The 21,345-nt window shown below is 35.0% G+C and overlaps 1 protein-coding gene across 2 annotated transcripts; it reads left to right on the plus strand.

The window, feature by feature from the left end:
* The first annotated feature begins 1,600 nt into the window (after positions 1-1,600).
* On the plus strand, positions 1,601-18,759 carry LOC21390140 (crossover junction endonuclease EME1B). 2 transcript variants are annotated; one of them, XM_024165685.1, is made up of 13 exons: positions 1,601-1,936; positions 2,451-2,612; positions 2,851-2,924; positions 3,475-3,654; positions 3,734-3,887; positions 4,003-4,112; positions 14,317-14,492; positions 14,606-14,669; positions 14,771-14,889; positions 15,202-15,291; positions 15,920-16,034; positions 17,677-17,918; positions 18,386-18,759. In XM_024165685.1, the coding sequence occupies exons 1-12, from the start codon at positions 1,687-1,689 to the stop codon at positions 17,854-17,856; spliced, it is 1,674 nt and encodes a 557-aa protein (XP_024021453.1). In that variant the 5' UTR covers positions 1,601-1,686; the 3' UTR covers positions 17,857-17,918; positions 18,386-18,759. The 2 variants fall into 2 exon arrangements, with proteins under 2 accessions (XP_024021453.1, XP_024021454.1); XM_024165686.1 differs by having other exon boundaries at positions 18,425-18,759.
* Positions 18,760-21,345: the final 2,586 nt, after the last annotated feature.

A 21,345-nucleotide genomic window follows, 5' to 3' on the forward strand; every position in this document is an offset into this window, starting at 1 on the left:
AGAAAAAAAATCATCTCAATCAGAATTAAAACGAAAAAATTATAGCATTTTTAAGAATTAAAAAAATACTGTTTATTAATTTGAGTTCGAGTTTCTGAACTCGAGTTGAAGGGGAAACTTGAAATTGAGTCTTAGTCCTAAACTCGAGTTTGAACTCGAGTTTAAACTTAAAAGAACATAAACTCGTATAAAATTATAACTCGAGTTGTATTTTTTTGAGTTTTTCACTCAAAATAACAAGCCCTAAGTCGCTGGACTTTTCTCATTTTATTGTGAGTGGGGAGCCTTTTTTGGTCCCTTACAACTCAAATTACAACGTAAATTTTTTTATTACGATATATTTTTTAAAAAAATTTAAATTTAATTTTTTCCTACAATATTTCCTCTCACATAAAAAAGTTTAAGTTGTGATTTTCACTTGTTTTGTTTGTTTGGGTGCTTTCTTGTTGTGAGTGGTTGGTTGGCTTTTTTATTAATGAATGGATTCGTTTGACGGAATTTTCACTTTAATTTTTTTAGTTAGTAAAAGAAGAGAAACAAAAATTATAGTTCTTTAGTGAGTATTTAGAGCCAAAAAAATGTATATAATAGATAGTTTTTAATTTTTTTTTAAAAATAGTTTTTAATTAATATTTAATGGTTAAAAATAAAAAATACTAGCAGTTTATTTTTTTCATGACATGCTATAAATCTCAAAAAGAAAAAAAAAAACAACTAAGGTTGAGAGAAAACTAAAATCACGTGAAGGAAGCGAATGAGGGATCTAACGACTAAAAAATTTAGAGTTTTTGGCACAATTACCCCCCGAATACTAGCAGTTATTTAGTAAGTATTTAGAGCCAAAAAAATGTATATAATAGATAGTTTTTGATTTAAAAAAAATAGTTTTTAATTAATATTTGATGGTTAAAAATAAAAAAATACTGGCAGTTTATTTTTTTTTTCATGATATGCTATAAATCTCAAAAAGAAAAAAAAACAACTAAGGTTGAGAGAAAACTAAAATCGCGGAATGAAGGACCTAACGACTAAAAATTTTAGGGTTTTTGGCACAATTACCCCCCGAACTTGTCGTGATTTAACAATTGTCCCTTAAACTTTTAATTTTGATAAGTTGCCATTTGAACTTGTAAATTTATTACAATTTGTCCATTTTGATGACAATTGATTAAATTAGTGTCAAAAAAGCAGGTTCGGTAAAAAATTTTAACATTCCAATTAAAATGTAACACAAATATTTCAATATCTAAACTTTTAATATCTTAAATTTAATAAAAAATTTGAACAAATTTAGTTAAATAGGACAAATTATAATAAATTTACAAATTTAAGAGGTAATTTATCAAAATTAAAAATTCCTGTTCAGTTCGCTGATTCGAGTTTTTAATTTGAGTTGAGATGTGATTTTATGTGAAAGCTTTTTACTGTAGTAAAAAGATTATATGTGACTGTTTATAAGAATTTTTTATTGTAATAAAACTCGAATTCTAAACTCAAATCAGCAAAATGAACGAGACCATAAAGTAATTTACTAAACCACGATAACATTCATATTCGTAAACCCATTTTTTCTCATTTCTCTGCAACCACTAGACGACAACATTCATATTTCTTCATCTAGCCGCTCATTTTCAAACCAAAATCAAAATTTGTATTTTCCCTCTCCTCTTCTCTCCTCTCCGCACAATGTCCGATCCAATCCTCCTCTCCGACGAGGAAGAAACGCCGTTTCAATCCAAGAAACGTCGCACCTCGCCGGAACCGAACCCTAACCCTAATCCTAACCCCATCCCTATGGTGGTTCTCCTCGACGGCGACCCCACCCCGAGGAAGCCGGTCCCCACCTCCATCCCGACGTTCGTCCCCGAGACGCCGATGTCCGACCTCGTCATCGTCAAGTGCTCGACGAAATTCAATTCTGACCACAAGTTCTCGGGTCAGTTTTTCCAATCAATTTCATATGCGTTTCTATGTTTGTGTGAATGTCTCTGTTACGGATTGTTGATGTATTTCAATTGCGTTGTTTCGTGTTAATTTGCTTCTGGAAATTGACTCCTTTTTGAAATGTGAGTCTAAACAATATTTTTCGTTTTTCCTTTTTCTGCTCAATGTGTGGTTTATTTTTTAAAGTAAGGAATTTTGTTGTTTTTGTATCTTAGTATTAATTTGGATTGCATGTTTTTGCTGTCTTTCAGATTCAGATTCAGGCATTAATTCGGATTGCTGTTATTAGAAGTTTTTCTCCTGTTGTTTCTAGATTCAGGCACTAGCTTAGGTTTTCAGTTGTGGGTCTCTTATGATTGTGGGACCGTGATCATAATTTTAGCATTAGCTTTTTATTTCTATTTTGTGAAATATGCTTTACAGTTCCATGTATTTTTTACAAGACATGTTGGTAATTGATCTGAATCTTAGCTCTAATCAGATTGCATTGGCCTTGGTGCTTTTAGATTCAGGCATCAATCGATTCATATGTTTGGAGTCTGATAATGAGTCTGAAGGTGGATCAGAAAGAGGAAATCCGGTGGACAATGAAACTATGGATTCTGATTTTGATGTGATGAATGTCTTAGACTGGAGTACTAAATGTGTCGAGTCGACATCTACTTTTGGTACGTTCATGTTGCATCTGTATCTAGACAATGGATTCTTTAATTTCTCGGGTACAGCTTGTTGAAAATGCTAAAGAAATTGTAATTGAACATTCTATTGATAAACGCAACTTTTCTTATTTGAAAAAAAAAAATAAAGAAGGAAAGAAAATGCTAAAGTGATTGTCTCTACCATGTTGAATCTTTTTTTTTTTTTGCCCTGTTGTACTAATTGAAACATATGTAACATGTGTTTTAGGTCATGTTAATGCAACACATATGTCTGAAGACAGTTTCTTGGGTCCGACCTGTTTGCAGGATGGTATTCCTCAGGTACTTTATCTTGATGCATCATGTAATGATCTTCTTTTTCTTTTTTGCTGCTGTTCTAGTCTATATATTTTACCTGTTTCAAAATATTTTTTCTTTTGCAAATTAGGGGCTAATAAGTATGACTTATTCTTATTTATTCTTGCTGGTGAAGTAAAGCTATACTGTATTTTGTGGTAACCCTCTAAGCAAAGATGCCTTAGGGAGTTGGAAGTTACTGGTTGCTAGTCATATGGAGGAAGTAGGAACCCATAATTGGTTGCTAAAGTTTGGACTTTCGGTGTGCAAAGAGAGTGGGGGGATCTAGTATGCATATAAAAAGAGAATGAGGGGATCTAGTATGCATATAAGTGGTTAATAATCATCTCCTTCTTACTTTTGATAATCAAAATTATAATTTCCTTCTAGGATTTATGTTATCCTTTTATGTGTGTTTAATATACTTGGAATCTTTAGAAGCCATCATAGACTATGCATTTCTTTATATTTTACGTTTTTACACAATGATCAAGTGTATATTTCATGTTCTAATCAGTGTGATGACGATTTTCAGGCAAGTGAGAGTCTTGGAAAAGAAAATATTGGCGTGGATCGAACGCAGGAAATTTCGCAAAAGAAAACAACAAATGCTAGTACTGAGAAGAAAAATAGTACAACTGAAGCAACAAGAAGAAAGAAGATGACAGAGGAGGAAAGCTTTCGGTTAAAAGAAGAGAAAAAATTAAGGAAGCTTGTAAGTTCTTCCTGATAGTTTGACTGTTATGGTGCGTGTCTTATTAATGAATAATAGCTTATTGATATCCATGATGCAGCAAGAAAAGCTTCAAAAAGAAGCTCTCAAAGCTGAAGTTGCGGAATTGAAAAAAATAGAGAAAGAAAAGAAAAAGTGGGAAAATGGGAAGTTCGCTATACAATCCATAGTGGCAGAGATTGATGCAAAAGTAATTGAAATAGGGTCAGTTGGAGGTGGGGTCTTTTCCAATCTTCAGTTTTCTTCTTCAGATGTTCATTCTGCATTTTAGCATGTCTTTATGTTCATATCCCTTCATTTGGTGAGAAGTTGTTTTACCATATATTTTAGGAAATCTGTTAACAAGGTTTTCAGAAAAGGGGCTTAAATACCGCATAACTTCGAACCCAATTGAAAAAACAATTCTGTGGACCATGAAATATCCGGAACATATATCTGAGGTAATTTATAGTGAACTCCGTATCCAAGTCTTCTAGAAATTCTTGTATCGTAAATGCACCAAACTACTAGTAGGTTGTGGTTATTGCTTATTGGCAGCATCCTTTGTGATTAATGATTTTACAAATTCTTATTCATTTGAGAAAATTAAAATTTTTTAACAGATTCTAATTTGCTGTTAAAACTTGTATGCTTGCTTTTATGTGGATAATTTGTTTTCTATTTTGTGCTAGGAGAGGTCAATTCTGATTTACTTATAAGGATAATTAACCAACAAATTGGAGTGTTACTGTGATGAAAATATGTAGTTAGATGATTCATTTTTGTGAGCTATGACAATAATCAGCGCGTGTTCTTGAGTGCCAAATCTTGTTTAAACATGATTTGTCACATCTTTCAACCTAACTAAATGTTGATGTTTTCTCCTTGAAAGATTACAACACCTGGTTAATTTCACTATATTAAAAGGATAGAACCTATAATCGTGAAAGGAAGAAAATGTTTCTTCTCTTTTTTATTGAAATATAACTTCGGAACGAATACAAATAAATAGAGCAGTGGGAGAAGAGATTCTGCCACAAATATCTCAACTCTCAGATTTGAAAATCTAATGATATCTAACCTACCATATCTGAATATCTAATAGGAATCCTATATTTAGATTTTATTATTTGAGTTTGAGAAAAAAGAATCCTATTTAATTTTAAACAAAACAGAATCCTATTTGAAACAGAATCCTAAGTTCCTAACTAATTTCTAACTTTCGACACTCCCTCTCAAGTTGGCGCATTGATATTTGTCATGCCTAACTTGCTTATCAAAAACACGTAATTCTGTCTTAGGAGCCCTTTAGTTAGGATGCCAGCAATTTGTTGTGTTGTAGGGACAAACGACATGCAAATCTCGCCTCCTTCTAACTTTTGTTTTATGAAGTGTCTGTTTATCTCCATGTGCTTCGTTCTATCATGTTGTACCGGATTATTTGCAATACTAATTGCGGCCTTGTTGTCGTAGTATAACTTCATTGGTCCTTCAATTGGTCTTCAAAACTCTTCTAGAACTCGTCTTGGCCATAGTATCTTGCAGATTCCATGTGACATTACTCGAAACTCTGCCTCCGCGTTACTCCTTGCCACCATGTTTTGTTTTTTGCTTCTCCAAGTAACCAGATTTCCTTAAACAAATGTGTAGTAGCCAGTGGTGGATCTCCTGTCGGTGATGGATCCGACCCAATCAGGCATCTCTATAAACTTCAACTCTCTGTTGCTCATTCTTTTCGAAAAACAAGCCTTTCCCAAGAGTGCTCTTTAGATATCTTAGATGCATACAACTTCCATGTGCTCCTCATATGTCGAGTGCACAAATTGACTTACCACACTAACTGCATAGCCTATGTCTGGTCAAGTGTGGGATAAATAGATTAGCTTCCCAACTAACTTCTGTTATCTAGTTGTGTCAACTGGATCTTTCCTGTCACTATTTCTAAGCTTTAGATTTAGCTCCATTGGTGTTTCAGATGGTCTACAGCGACTCATACCTGTATCTTTCAAGAGATCAAGTATATACTTTCTCTGGGAAACCATAATTCCTTTCTTTGACTAGGAAACCTCCATTCCAAGAAAATACCATAGTGACCCCAATACGTAATCTTGCATTTTGTAGTTAAGCCTTTCTTCATTCTCTCCATTTCCGCAATGTCGTCTCCGATGAGTATGATGTCGTCTACATAGACAAGCAAAATTGCAACTTTGCCTGTTGATGAGAACTTCACAAATAAAGTATGATCTGATTCGCCTTGAGTGTATCCTTGCTTCTTTACTAACTGAGTAAACTTCTCAAACCAAGTTTTGGGTGATTGTTTGAGACCATATAAGGATTTTTTTAGTTTGCAGACCGTCGAACCATATATTTTCTCAAAGCCTGGTGGAGCGTCCATGTACACTTCCTCTTCAAGGTCTCCATTTAGAAATGCGTTTTTGACATCTAATTGTTGTAGGGGCTAGTCCAAGTTTGCAGCAATCAAAAGAAGTACTCTCTTTGTGTTGAGTTTGGCCACAGGTGCAAATGTTTTGAGTAGTCCACACCATAGGTTTGAGTAAACCCCTTTGCTACCAACCGTGCTTTATATCTCTCTAGGCTCCCATCTGAATTATACTTAATAGTGAATACACATTTATATCCCAAAGTTTTTTTTTTCTTTCCTTCTGGTAGATCCACCACATCCCAAGTCTCATTCTTGTCAAGAGCCTTCATCTCTTAAAAGATAGCTTCTCTCCACTCTGCAACATTTAGAGCATCTTGCACATTCCTAGGAATTTCTATACTAGAAAGCTGTGAGATAAAAGCATGAAACGGTGATGACAACTTTTCATAAGACACAAATTTGGAGAGAGGATGTTTGGTACATGTACGAACACCTTTTCTATGAGCAATAGGAATTTCAAGTGACCAATTAGACCTGGGGATATCAGACTCAAAAGGAAATTTACCTAATGATCTGAACGAGTTCGGTTTTTTCTCAAGTCAGACTTCTTTTTCTTGAAAATGTTTCTTCCTTAAATAGACATGAATAAGGTTTTAAAAGGCCTAATCGAGTCTCAAGGCGCTTTGATGCGTAAACCTCAAAAAATGCCTATTTTTTTTTAAATAATAGTAACAAAAACTAAATTCATACTTAATAATCATTAAAAACAAGAAATTTAACAAAACATCCACATAAAGAGAAGTATATTTCACTACTAGAAGCGTAAAAAAGACTAAATATTTATCAAATCCTAATATCATAAGCTTCATAATGCACTTCTAAAAGCCTAATCTCCCAACTCATCAATCATCGTTACTACTAAGAGAAGCATCAACCAATTTAAATCTCTCATTGTCCACAAATTCTTGACTGTCAGCCAATTTAAACATCCTATTCATGCTATAGTACAAACCAAGCTTGATCTCAGGATGGTTGGAAGGATTATCGGAGTATCAAATCCATGGATTCAAGTAGTATGTTGCGGCATGTAAATGTTGATGTAATTGAACATCCCACTTTCCATCAATGATCTCCCAAATCACTTTGTAGTCTTTCTCTTCACCTCCCAAGTTTTTAGCAATTTCCTCTTTTTCCTTGTCCATAGTCCTATATATAAATCCCATGGCGGACGTCTTTTCAGAGTCGACTAATCTCAACACCTTCACTATGGGTTGTGTAGACTTAAGAACATAGCCAACAACAGCCCAAAACTGATTATCCTTCATGACTATCTTTTTCACTTCTTTCCCATCCGGTTTCTTTGCATATGAACTTTTGTTCCATTCCTCTGATACAAACATAGATGCACTCCAAAGTCTATAGATGCACTCCAAAGTCAGATAGGCAGTAGCAAATCTTGTTGTAGTAGGTCGAACACGATCCCTTTTGGTGAACTTTCTCATCATTGACAACGTCTATGATTGCTTATTTTTTCCGCTTTCACCAAAGCCCTTTTATGTTGTGGTAATTCTCCCAGTTTCTCAAGGATCAAATCAATGCAATGAGCATCACAAGGAGTCCAAAATAAGTGTTTTCTTTTCTCCATTAGTTTGACTCCAACCTTATAAGCACTTGTGTTGTCAGTCACAACTTGAACAACAAGATCTTCCCCAACTTCTTCAACAATCTTGTCAAGTATCTCAAACAACAGATTTGCATCTTTCTTTTTATCAAAGGCATCAACAGATCTCAAACAAATAGTTCCATGAGGATTGTTGACTAAAAAGTTGATCAAACCTCGATTTCTAGCATCCGACCAGCCATAAGATAAAATAGAAACTCTTGTTTGTTTCCAAGTCATTTTAACCTCCTCCACAAATTTTTAAGTGGTAAGTACTTCCTCCTTCAAAATCCATATTCTAAGCTCATCCATTCTTGGGGGTACAAGACCTCTAACATAGTTGCCAATTGATCTACACATTAAAATAGGAGGGAGGGGCTCCTAGCAATATTGAAAGCAAGTGCATTTTCATAAAAGAACCTACCAATGTCGAGACATACTCGAGAACGAGTCTCTTTCTCACTTGATGTTCTTCTAAGGGAAGGTATTTGGTTTGCTTCTTATCATCCACATTGTTCAAAAATCTGTCCATGGGACCTTTTAACTCCTCTATCACTAACCACTTACGGCGGCTGACAAGAGTCGACAAATCCATCACCAAAATAAGAGCCAACATCCACAATTTCTTCAAAATTCTGATGCGCTGACTGTTTTTTAGCAGCCCACTTGTTCATAGAGTCATTAATTTCTTTCTTCACATCATCAGGAACCTTAGGACAATGCTTTACATTCTTATGAGTGCAAGCAAGGTACTCTTTCATTCTCTTAACACCTCCTTTAATAATTTGATTGCAAAACACACATTGGACGTAAACATAAGTCCTTTTGTCATTTTCCGATGTAACTTCTTTTCCATATTTTCAAGCCAGATCCCGTTTCCCATTACGACCACCGCTAGCATTTTGTGGAGGTCTCATCCTAACTTAAATAAAAAAGAAAAGAAAAACCACACATTGAACCCAAAAAATGGTTCACGGTGCACTGCAACTACAAAATGAAAAAACAAGTTAAGAGAAGAGATTAGATACCCCACTTGAAGGGTCGGCTTGCTTTGTTTTCTTCTAACTCGTAGCTGGTTCTGGTTGATGCAGTAGAGGAACACGTGAAGGAGAGGTGCGAAGAAGGAGGAGAGATACAGCTGTGCAAGCTAGTTGGTCTTGTTCTTTTGTTATTAGGGTTTTTTCTTAGTTAGTAAGGGCTTGGGTATTTTGGGCTTTTTAAAACTTTTGGGCCCGCATCCTTTGGGATAAAAAAACCCCTAGAAACCCTATTCCAGTGAGGCGGACGCCTCAAAAATCGCCTAAGGCGCCGCTCAAAGGCATAGGAGTTGAGGCGCTTTTCCAGCGCCTCAAGGCGTGCGCCTCTGGCGCTTTTTGAACCTTAGACACAAAGCTGATCTTCTTTTTTACTTGGTTTTGCATGCATCTCAGTTTTTGTGATGACAACTTTTCATAGACACAAATTTGGAGAGTGGGTGTTTGGCACATGTACATACACCTTTTTTTATGCATAATAGCAATTTCAAGTGACTCATTAGACCTGGGGATATTAGACTTATAGGGAAATTTACGTGATGACCTAAATGAGTTCGGTTTTTTTTTTGTCAGGTCGGCCTCTTGGATGTGCTTCAATGAGAGGCCTTCTTTTTCTTGAAAACGTTTCTTCCTTGAATAGACACGAAGCTCATCTTCGTTTTTACTTGGTTTCGCACACATGTCAGTTTTTGTGATGACAACTTTTCGTAAAACAAATTTGGAGAGAGGATGTTTGGTACATATACGAACACCTTTTCTATGAGCAAGAGGAATTTTAAGTGACTTATTAGACCTGGGAATATTACTCAAAAGGAATTTTACTTGATGATTTGAATGAGTTCAGTTTTTTTCTCAGGTCGGACTCTTGGCTGTGCTTCAATGAGAGGTCTTCTTTTTCTTGAAAATGTTTCATCCTTGAATAGACACGAAGCTCATCTTCTTTTTGGATTATTTTCATAAATACCCCCCGAAGTATGTACCTTGTTTTAAAATGCCCCCGATTTTTCAAAACAGGTCAAAACACCCCCTGATATATAGAAAATCATTCAAGATGTCCCCTTCATCCATATATGTGTATCATTTGGATGGAAAATGCATATGTGGCAGTTGAAATGAGTATTTAAAAGTTAATTAAAGATATTTAACTAATAAAAACCAATAATATTGAATATTAAATAAAATAAAGGATTAATTTCAAAAATTCCCCCCGAACTATGATCCTACGTGTAAGGTACATAACCCATCTGAGAAGGTACATAGTTCGAGGAGAAGTTTTAAAATTAATCATAAAATGAAATGACAGTATTAAAACAACAAGGGTAATTTGCACAAATGGCCCCCAATCTCTTTAGTAAGTGACAGTTTGGTCCCTAACTTTTTTTTTTTTTTTGGCAAAACGACCCCCAATCTCTTTAAACGGGTGCAATCTGGCCACTTATGTCAAATTTTTAACAGATTTCCGCATGTGAGCATCATGTGCCTTATTTTTTCAATTAAAAGACAAAAATGCCCTCTTTCTTCCACGGAAACCAAGAAAATTATAGCTTCCACAGAAACTTTTACATTTTCTTCTTGGATCTCTCTCTCTTCCGCATGTGAGCATCGTGAGGGTTTTGATCGAGTTTTGCCCTAATTGGAAAGGCAAACAGCCTAAAATGTAGAAGCTTTATGAGGAATTGAGCAAATCAGCCATGTGTTTCCGATGAAGACTAGACATCCGACGCAGAAGTCGGCCTGGGCGAGGATTATCAGAACGTCGCCGAGAATTCTCTCGAAGGATCCGCAGACAGCGAATCCCAAATAGCCGAAAGACACAATTTTGGAGAAGTCGGTTAGGGTTTCGAGATGGCGACATTTGTGGACGAGGATAATGGGTGAGAGCGGCGATGGGGGAGGGTGGTGAGCCAGCTGGTGCACTTGAAGGTGTAGGTAGGGGGCTGTGACGACAAGTGCTTGCCGTCGGCGATCAGAGCCGTGTCTTCTCTCTTTGCCGGCGGTGGAAGATCTCGGAGCGCGTTAGAGGACGAGCTCGCGCGGTCTCTGCCGAAACCTATGGCGGAGAATTCGTGGGTTTCAAGGGATTTTGGAAATTTGTTTTTATTTTTGTTGGGAAGAAAGAAACAAAGAAGATTGAATTGGATTTGAGTGATGAAGGAAAGAAAGGAAAGCAAGAGAAGAAAAAATCAACTTCTCTTCTTGTTGTTGGATTATTATTAGGAGAAATTAGTATATCTGATGATTTATTTATCCAAGAAAAATAGAGAAAATACAAGGAGGATATTATATATTTTTGAAGCCCTCAGTGCATTTTTGTCTTTTAATTGAAAAAAAGAAGGCACATGATGCTCACATGCGGAAATCTGTTAAAAATTTGACGGAAATGACCAGATTGCACCCGTTTAAAGAGATTAGGGGTCGTTTCACCAAAAGAAAAGGTTAGGGACTAAACTGTCACTTACTAAAGAGATTGGGAACCATGAGGCTTTATTGCGACAACAAAGCTGGCATCAGCATTGCACACAATCCGGTGCAGCATGACAAGATGAAGCATGTGGAAATAGACCGACACTTTATAAAAGAGAAGCTTGAGATAGGCATCATATGCTTACCATTGTCCCGACAACACAACAAATTGCAGATATCCTAACGAAAGGACTCCACAGACCGAAGCACGAATTTCTAATAAGCAAGTTGGGCATGATTGATATCTATGCACCAACTTGAGGGGGAGGGTCGAAAAGATAAGAGATAATTAGTTAGGGTTGATTAAGATAAATTTTAGATTATGATATGCTAAAGTCAAATAAAACAAATCTGTTTCAAACATATTCGTTATCCTAGGTTTAGATAAGTTTGAATTTGAATTTTATTAGGATAGATGTTATTGAGTGGATAGGATTTTATCCGTGACACTCCTAGGGCTATTTATACCTATTTTTACCGATTAAATGAATAATATATAGAAGAGTTTTTTCCCTTCAAAACTTACAGTTTTGGTGTTTTTTACTTGGCCTTTGAATGTTATTTGATTTTTGTGTCATTTTATATTAACTAATTGGGGTTTTTTTTATCAATAATTAAGGTTTGCATTTCAAATATTTTTTATTAACCTGTAATGGTATGCCATATTAGCAATCTGTTAAAATTATAGACGGAAATGGACGTAGGAGGAATTTTGAATCGTTTTGAAAAATAAGGGAGCATTTTGAAACTATTTACATACTTCAGGGGCATTTATGAAAATAATCCCTTCTTTTTTACTTGGTTTTGCAAGCATCTCAGTTTCTGTAATGACAACTATTCATAAAACGCATTTGGAGAGAAGATATTTGGTACATGTACGAATACCTTTTCTATGAGCAATAGGAATTTCAAGTGACTTATTAGACCTGGGAATATTAGACTCAGAAGGAATTTTACCTGATGATCTGAATGAGTTAGGTTTTTTTCTCAGGTCGGACTCTTGGATGTGCTTCATTGAGAGGCTTTCTTTTTTCTTGAAAATGTTTCTTCCTTAAATAAACACGAAGCTCATATTCTTTTTTACTTGGTTTTGCACGCATCTCAATTTTTGTGACGACAACTTTTCATGAGACACAAATTTGGAGAGAGGATATTTGGTACATGTACGGACACATTTTCTATGAGCAATAGGAATTTCAAGTGACTCATAAGAACTGAGGAATTAGACTCATAAGGAAATTTACCTGATGATCTGAATGAGTTCGGTTTTTTTCTCAGGTCGGCCTCTTGGATGTGCTTCAATGAGAGGCCTTCTTTTTCTTGAAAATGTTTTTTCCTTGAATAGACACGAAGCTCATCTTTTTTTTTACTTGGTTTTGAACACATCTCAGTTTCTGTGATGAAAACTTTACGTGAGACAATTTTGGAGAGAGGATGTTTGGTACATGTGCAGACACCTTTTCAATGAGCAATAAGAATATTTCAAGTGACTTATTAGACCCGGTATTATTAGACTTGGAAGGAAATTTACCTGGTGATCTGAATGAGTTCGGGTTTTTTTCTCAGATCGGACTCTGGGATGTGCTTCAATGAGAGGCCTTCTTTTTCTTGAAAATGTTTCTTCCTTAAATAGACACGAAGCTCATTTTTTACTTGGTTTTGCACACATCTCAATTTCTGTGATGACAACTTTTTGTAAGACAATTTTTTTTTGCAAAACAGGATCAAAATATTTGTATCCTTTTTGTGTTGGTGAGTAACCAAAAACACATTTTTTTGGCTTTTGGATCTAGTTTTCCACGATTATGATTTTAGATATGAACAAATGCAGTGCACCCAAATATTTTTAATGGTATGTCAGTGATCAACTGTGAGATTACATGACAGGTTAGGAGCGTGAAGGGTGCAGAGTAATGGAAGGAGAAATAGCAACCAAACCTTTTCTAGTAATTGTTGAAAGAGATACATAAGCTATTTTAATTTTTTTATTCCCTGCACAAGGGTTATATGACAAACATTTTTGTAGATCCTGTCATGTGGTCTGTTGCATCAGAATCTATAATCCAAGGATTAGTAGAGTTGGAATTGATGCTTACAAGGGCAGCTATGAGGTAATTACCTTTTTGAGCTAGGGAACAGGAGGGAGAGGAATTTACAAACATATTTGCGGACTAAAGGAGTTTGCACAGAGTGTCTATTTGTTCTTTTGTGAAAGGAAGCTTTCTAGACAAAGATTGCAGTTCTTGATCTTCGTTTGAGACTTGAAATGCTTGGCCCTCTCCTTTTTTCCTCCAATTCGGGGGGTTTTCCATGTAGCTTCTAGTACGTCTCACGTGTGTGCGTCAGTTTCTTGCAATGATCACACCATGGCTTAACTAGAACAAAATCCTACTTAACTCTATCCTAAGTTCCTAACTAATTTGTAACTTCCGACAAAACTGATAAATTGAAAGATTGCCCATTGCGTGGTTAGTGACTTGCTATCCTATACTGTGATCAATGATTGGTTAATTTTAGTTTATCTTCTTGGGTTGACAAGTAGAGTGTGGTGAGAATTAGGGGCGTCATATACGTCTTTGATCTGGTTTACGTTACATTTCCGTGACAAGTGTGAATTACACAAGACATGGTCTCAAGTTATTTCTTAAATTTTTTAGTGTCAAAAACTAGTGCTGATTATTTTCATAAATGTAAACCGTCCTGGTAACTAGGTAATTTTAAATGCGTTTATTGAATCTGTAAAAAAAGATCGAGTGGGCAAGAAAATTGGAATTTAGAATTGAGATTACAACTTCATATTATCTCTCCCCCCCCTTCTCTTTTTGGAAAGTTTTGTCATTGAATACAGCTGTATTATTTCCACTCCTCCCTCAACCCAGAAGAAAAAAAAAATTGACAAAAGGATGGGGATTACGTAAGAAAAAAAAAGAGCAACTTAAAAGTGCTAAAAGTCACATAAGTTCGTTGGAATTAATTGTTTATTTTTTTTTATTGGCTTTACCGCTCTATTGTAAGCTTCAACCTGTTTTCTTCTCAAACTAAACATATTGTGTCTCTCTTGTGTTGAATCACTAATTTGATTATTTTCTTTCCTTTGCTTATATTTATTCATTGAATTATCACAGCTTTCTTCCGAAGCAATAGAGATTCGATATGTGCTGCTTGTGTATGAGGCTGAAGAATTTTGTGACTTTGTTACTAATGGATCTCTTTCAGACCATGTTTTTGGTGTTCGAAGCCGTTATCCATCTCACACGGTGTGTTTTCTCACAAATAGGTTAATGTCATATATCAATAAGAGGTAAGAGATCAGAATTCAAGATGCTGTTAAGTACAAGAATTTAATTAATTAAATTATTTATTTTGCTAAAGGAGTACAATAATTAAGTAAAACATGTTTTCTATTCGTCTTAGAGAACAAGATAAGTACAAGAACCCCACACATTGTAGTGGTTGGAGGCGGCCCCCCGTTGAGGAGGTGAATTAAAAACTCAAGCATGCCTATGATTATCTAATTTCTATCTTCTCATAGATATTACTCAGACAGCCAATATTTATTTCTATGTATGTTCCTTGCAGGCACTGGCAAAATTAACCACTCACTTTGTTAAAGTGCATTCCAGGCAGTGTGTAGATGAGGCGGAACTGGCTGAGCATGTTGTTGGTTTGACTTGCAGTTTGGCCTCTTGCCAATTTAGGTACTTCACAAGTATCTTTTTGAAATGACCAATAAAAAATAAATAAATACAATAATTCAGGAACATTATTTTGGTTTTGAGCATGTACTAACAACAACGTGTTTATCTGGTCCTAGTTCTTTTCCTGCCAAAAATATTGCATATGGTTCTTTCATCAACTTGTCTTGAACTATCGTTAAGATTTTCCAAAAGCTTGTTGCCATTCTGATGATAGTGGTTTTGCATAATCAACATTGTTGTAAACATCATGTATAATCTCTCTCAGCTGGCCATTCTTCTAATTTTCATTTTCTTATTGTTGTTAAATTGCAGAAAGAAGTTAACACGATTGTCAGTAAATGCTAATGGTTCCCTTATTCCTAAGGACTTTGTTGACAAGAATTTAATAAGAAATAACTTGTGGTGAGTATGATGTCTTTCCTACAATTTCAATCAGATGCCATTTAAAGTGTCCTTTTTTTTTTTTTTTTTTTAAATATATGTCGCTGCTTGCTTTTAGTTTTTGCTTCTTCTTCTTCTTCTTCTTTTTTTTTTTTTTTTTTTTTTTTTTTTTTTTTCGGATCGAATCCGCGACCTCTCCCGAAATTCACATTTTCCATCTAGCACGATGGGATTTCCATTCCAATTTCCCTCAATATAGAAAATACCCACCCCCACCCGCCCACGTTATTTTATAGTAGTTTTGATTATGCAAATCTAAAAATTACAATGCCTACATTTCTGCTGTTACTTTCCGATTACTCCACTCCTTGAAAATTCAAGTTTTTCTGTCCCAAGGAAGTTCTTAAAATTCTTTTACCATGTTTACCTTTGTATTTTATGAACATATGGAGAATGATCAAGGGGATAAGAGTTTGACGTTTAAAGTCATATCTCATTTCTGACTATCTTTGGACCATGCTCTCAATAATCTAAAAGACATGTTGTGGTACTTAATCGATCTTTTTGTTCGTACTATTTCATTAAGCCTTCTTTCCCACGTCTTGACGTTTTTTTTCTTTTTTGGTTCCTTATGGATTTTTTAATCCAGGTTAAAAGCTTTGGTTGCTATACCGAAGGTGCAGCCACGATTTGCGGTTGCTATATGGAGGAAGTACCCCACCATGAAATCACTCTTGAATGTTTACATGGATCCTAGTAAATCGGTAAGCAATGGCAAATTGAACCCTTTCTTTCTGACACTGACATAATGATTACTCCATTAAGAAATTATAAATTTAACCTGGCTTTGATACCAATTGATTCAACAAAAGCGCAATAAACATAGAAAAATGGATAAATCTTCCCGGGCTAACATAGACAAAAGGAGGTCCAAACCAACCATAGGAAATTTTATGAATTATATATATATATATATATATTTCCGAATGATTGATTTTCGAGTAATTGGCACCAATGGCCCCTAAACTCTTTAGTATGTGACAGTTTAGTCCCTATTCTTTTAATCTTAGCAAAACAAACCCTAAACTTTATAATTATTGGCAAATACAACCTTTCTGTACATCTTTTTAAGTTTTTCACAGAATTACACATGTGGACATAATGTGCTACTCTTCTTTGGTAAAAAGTAAAAAATGATCTATAAGAAAAAATAAAACTAGGCAACCTGTATTTACAGCTCTATTTCAATATAACACAACAGATGCACATTAGTGTTGTATCAAATGAGAATTACATTCCATTTGTTTGGATTACTTCACTAGAGTTATATTCTATTTGTTTGGATTACTTCACTATTAAATTTGACAAGTGAACAATGATCAATTAAAGAGTTGCCAAGGGTTATTGTATTACTGCACCTTTTTTTTTTAAAAAGGTTTTTGGTGTTTTGTCCTCCTGAAATTTGATTGAATTGACGAGTTGCCTCTTGACATTTAATGTGGTAAATTACCCCTTGAATTTAATAAAATATTTTGGTATCTTCAAATCGATGAGTGATACAATTTGGAAAGAAACATTATCTTGCACGTGACACCCCTACCTTATCCTTCACCGAGGCACCATCATGAAGAGACATCATCATGACTAACATGACGGAACCATCTTTAGAATAATAAAGGGGAATCTTATCGTTTTTATCTGGACTCGTAATATAGTTGTCTTTCTTCCAACATTATTATATTACTTGTAGCACTTAAGTTTTAGCTCCCTCAATATAAATAGGGAGCACTTGTAATAGCAAAGACATAGTTGGTTTCTTACTAGCTTCCTTGTATCCTTTTTTTGTTCTAAGTAAATAAGAGTTTCTTTATTTCTCTTAACAATTCGGCCATTTTCCTTCCTAGGAAACCAATTATATCTTAGCTATTACAAGTGTTCCCTATTTAGAGGGAGGGAGCTAGAACTTAAGTAATACAAGTAATTATTGCATATAGTAAATAATGTTTCATAATTATGCTGGAAGAAAGACAACTATATTACGAGTCTGGATAGGAATGATGAGATTCCCTTTTATTAGTCTAAAGATGGCATGAGGGGATTCCTTATGTTTGTCATGGTAAGTCATGATGTTGTATTTCTATGATGGCGCCTAGGTGGAGGATAAGGTAGGGATGGAGTGGGTTCCATTTGTCCATGTTGGAGATTACACGGGGCCCAAACATGTTCCAAGCATCATTTGAAATTTCAATCTCTTCCTTCAAACGAGGTCACGTAACGTGTATGAAGAGGTTTGGTCAAGATTTTAACAATTGTCATCGGTTTGGGGCCAAATGTGCTAAATACCCTCGTTTTAAAATTACGTTTTCAGCCGTTGAGGCAAAACTTGTTTTTATATTAAAATGACAGGTTCATGAAAAGGAATTTCTGCTCAAGGACTTGACAATAGAAGGCTTAATTGGTGAGGACAGAAGATTAGGTGAGGTTTGTTCGAAGAGAGTGTACAGAATACTTATGGCACAAAGTGGATCTATCAAAACCGATGATGTTGAGGATGGTGCTGATTTTTTTGGACACCAATCATCTTAAACAATTCCTTCTCCATCGTTAGCCTTGACGGAAACTTCAAATAGTATAGAGTCAAAAATAAGGTATATTCTTATCTTGCAACTTTTGCACTTTTCTTTTGTCCTATAAAATCATAGATCCCTTAACATTTGATAAGCGGGTGGATGGATTCGAATTGTGAATGTCAATATCGGAGGTTGACTTATGTAGCTACCATCAAGCTAAAATTTGTGGCCCCTGGCCACCACTTAGAGGAGAGAGTGAAATCTTGCTCTACTTTGTCAACTTATTCTTTGACATTTTTTTACCCTCTTTCCAATATGCATCAATTACTATTGTAATCTGGTTGCTGAGTCATGATTGATTCTAAACATCTTATCGTGGCCTTCTAGACGAAGCAGTTGTAAATAAATAAGATAATTAAAATGAGCAATACTATTACCACTACTATTGTCTAACAGGTTCGCATGTCAATTTTTGGACTCGTTTAGATGATCATTTGTATCCATTTTTTACTAGCTCAAAAACTAGTAATGTTCATGACCACTAGTTGTAGATACATAATGATGATTTGGAGCTGCCAAAGCAGGATGTCGCCGAAAAGAACGGAACGCTGCTTCGCTCTGCTAGATGCATTGGAACCCATATAAGAAGCAAGCTTTTTTTGCCCTCAAATTCAAATATTTGCTGCAAAATGCTATCCTGCTCTGTTCTTTCCTGAGTGGCGATAGAAGCCCGCCAGTTCATGTTGCTTTGACGGCTATTTTTCGCCTTCTCTTTGCTTTCTTTGCTCATGTTGCTTTGACGGCTATTTTTCGCCTTCTCTTTGCTTTGTTTGCTCATGTTGCTTCGGCGGAGACTTTTCGCCTTATCATTTTTCAATTTTATCACCATAACGCTTAGAATTAGGCTGGCGAGGCTCAATCGCGGTGACATTCACATAGCAATAGGAAGCTCGTATTTCTCAAAATTCTTTTAAGATTTTCGTTAGTAGATAAACAGCTTCTTTTTTTTTTTTTTTTTTTTTTTTTTTTTTTTTGAAGGAAGATAAGCTTGTAAACACCTTGATTTTACATTTTTCAAGTTTTTTTCCCCTTTATTTTAATATTTGAATAAGATTTTTGAAGTGTGCTCGTCCGTCTGCCCACAGGAATCGTATGTTCTAAATGGGTTTTCTGGGCCACTCCATTTTGATAGAAGTTATTGTGGTGGGCCAAGACTTTCTACCCACTACTTTGCTCGGTTGGGCCCTCATCATTATTTGGAATCTGAATAGATTGGAAAATGAGTGGTTCAATATTTTATGAATGACACAACAACACTAATTCTCATGTATTTTTTTTGTTTCGCAACTTAAATTCTTAACTCGAGTTTTATACGTGAAAAAAATATTAATAAAAGAGTTTAAATTTAAATTTTTATAAAAAAAGAATAAGGATATATGATTTGTGAGTTGCTATTCTTTTATTGATAGATTTTTAGAATATTGCCATCTCAATTAATAATGAAATATTACATCTAATATTAAAAAATGATAACTCAATGCTGCGAGAGTCGGTATTAAAATTGGGGTTCTTTGCACATCTTTTATTGAATAGCTGCAGCCATCTTTTTTGTGATCTCATGATTCATCGTCAGCAAAACCCTGTGCCAATTACAACTACTATTTCATCACCAAACTATGCCACCAACAAAAAGAAAATATCATTTTTTTTTAATTCATTCCATCAAAGGTAGATAGAAACTTGTAATTTCTATTTTTGCTTGTCTTTTTTTTTTTTCCTTGAAAACACATTCATTGCTCAAAGGTTGAATGCAATTCTGTAGATGTTCTATATGGAATGTTTCCCTCTAATCAACGGGCATTTTCAGGATACTATCTTATTTAGCAGTATGATTTTTTTTAAAAAAAAATTAGGTTTCAACTAATTACTAATTCTTGTAGTCCCAAAAAAAAAAAAAAAAAAAAAACTAAACATAATATTTATCTCATGGTGACGTAGTCTATAGCACGCTATATTGCTCACATATTTTTCTATTCAATATACTATCAAACGAGAACATATTTATCTAACAATTGAAGTACTTGAACACTTCTCTTTCAAAATAGCCCATCTAGATTGCATTGCATGAGTCATTTTCCCGAGGTGACCATGTCTGTGTAAATTTGTTAGAGCTACTAAACTAAACCTTACAATCCTTACTACATTTTCGAGTAAGGTTACGGTACATTTTAAAATTTTATGTATGTGCATCTCAAATCTCAATCATTAAATGAGGTTAAAATTAATCAATTTATTGATTTTTTCTCAACAGCCCAAATTATTTTTTTCCCAAAAAAAAAAATGTATATATATATGTACATCTTTATGTATTTGGAGATATTATATTTTCCTCCATATCCATATGCTTATGGACCATGACAAAGACCAATTTCCACTACTCTAATGAAACAATTGACCTAGGAAATCATGCCTGCCACAATATTCCCAAAAACACAAGCACTTTGCTATCCAATCACGGCGCACCAAATCATGATAATTCAATTCTTTACTCATCAAACCAAACCCTAGTGGCCCATGCACACTTCCACTAATACACACTATTAATTACGCTTTGCATGGTGTCCATACAAGTGTGTTTTTATATATTTTTCTTCTCTCCCCATATAAGTGAAGAGCCTTCTAGCTCCTTTGGCACTTGGGATCATGGACAGGAGCAAATCATTGCCAGGGCACTACTCCAGCCTTTATGGAGATGCCCGGTTCGGGTTCGAGGACCGGGCCAAGTCGTACAGCTTCAACGGCCCTAGTGTACGGGTTGAAGATCATGAGCTTGGTTCGTCCAGTAACCCGGAGATGAAGAGGAGGAAGAGGGTTGCAAACTATAATATGTATGCCATGGAAGGTAAGCTCAAATCCTCCTTGCGCAACAGCTTTAAATGGATCAAGAGCAAGTTTGTGGACACCTACTATGATGAATGAAACTTTAATAGTCAAAGGAAAAAAAATAAAAATAAAATCTCCCTTTTTCCATTTTTTCTATTTTTTTTGTTTTTGTTTTTGTTTTGGTTGCGGTTGTTTTTTTTTTTTTTTTTTTTTGGTTGCGGTTTTTTTTTTTTTTTTTTTTTTTTGGAGGTTGGGAACTGGGGATATATCAAATAAAATGTACAGTATTTATTAGTCTATAAGTTGTTACAGTGTTTCATTGTTAAAATCTCCTTATATTACTTGGAATTTTTGTCTTGTTAAAAAGTTCAAATTCAATTTAAAAAGTGATAATTGTTCTGAATTTTAACAGACTTCATTGCTAGTGATTTTGGGAAGCTTTCAAATTGTCATTAGAACATATTTCACATATAAGATTTACCAGTTAGAAATGAGCAGGCCTCTTCACGCAAGAGTTTGTTTTTTGTTTATATTGAAGTAAGAAAAAATTAGCAAAACTAACATCCTTTCATTGTTCTCTCTCTCTCTCTCTCTCTCTCTCTCTCTCTTGACTCATTACAAC

The sequence above is a fragment of the Morus notabilis genome, unplaced genomic scaffold (assembly GCF_000414095.1).
Source record: "Morus notabilis unplaced genomic scaffold, ASM41409v2 Scaffold84, whole genome shotgun sequence".
Lineage (NCBI taxonomy): Eukaryota > Viridiplantae > Streptophyta > Magnoliopsida > Rosales > Moraceae > Morus > Morus notabilis.

Bases quoted from the DNA above. Each gene is read 5' to 3' on its own strand.
- LOC21390140 (XM_024165685.1), top strand. From the start codon at position 1,687: ATGTCCGATCCAATCCTCCTCTCCGACGAGGAAGAAACGCCGTTTCAA. The intron at 3,655-3,733 runs GTAAGTTCTTCC...TCCATGATGCAG, and splicing joins AGAAAAAATTAAGGAAGCTT to CAAGAAAAGCTTCAAAAAGA. The intron at 16,035-17,676 runs GTAAGCAATGGC...TTAAAATGACAG, and splicing joins ACATGGATCCTAGTAAATCG to GTTCATGAAAAGGAATTTCT.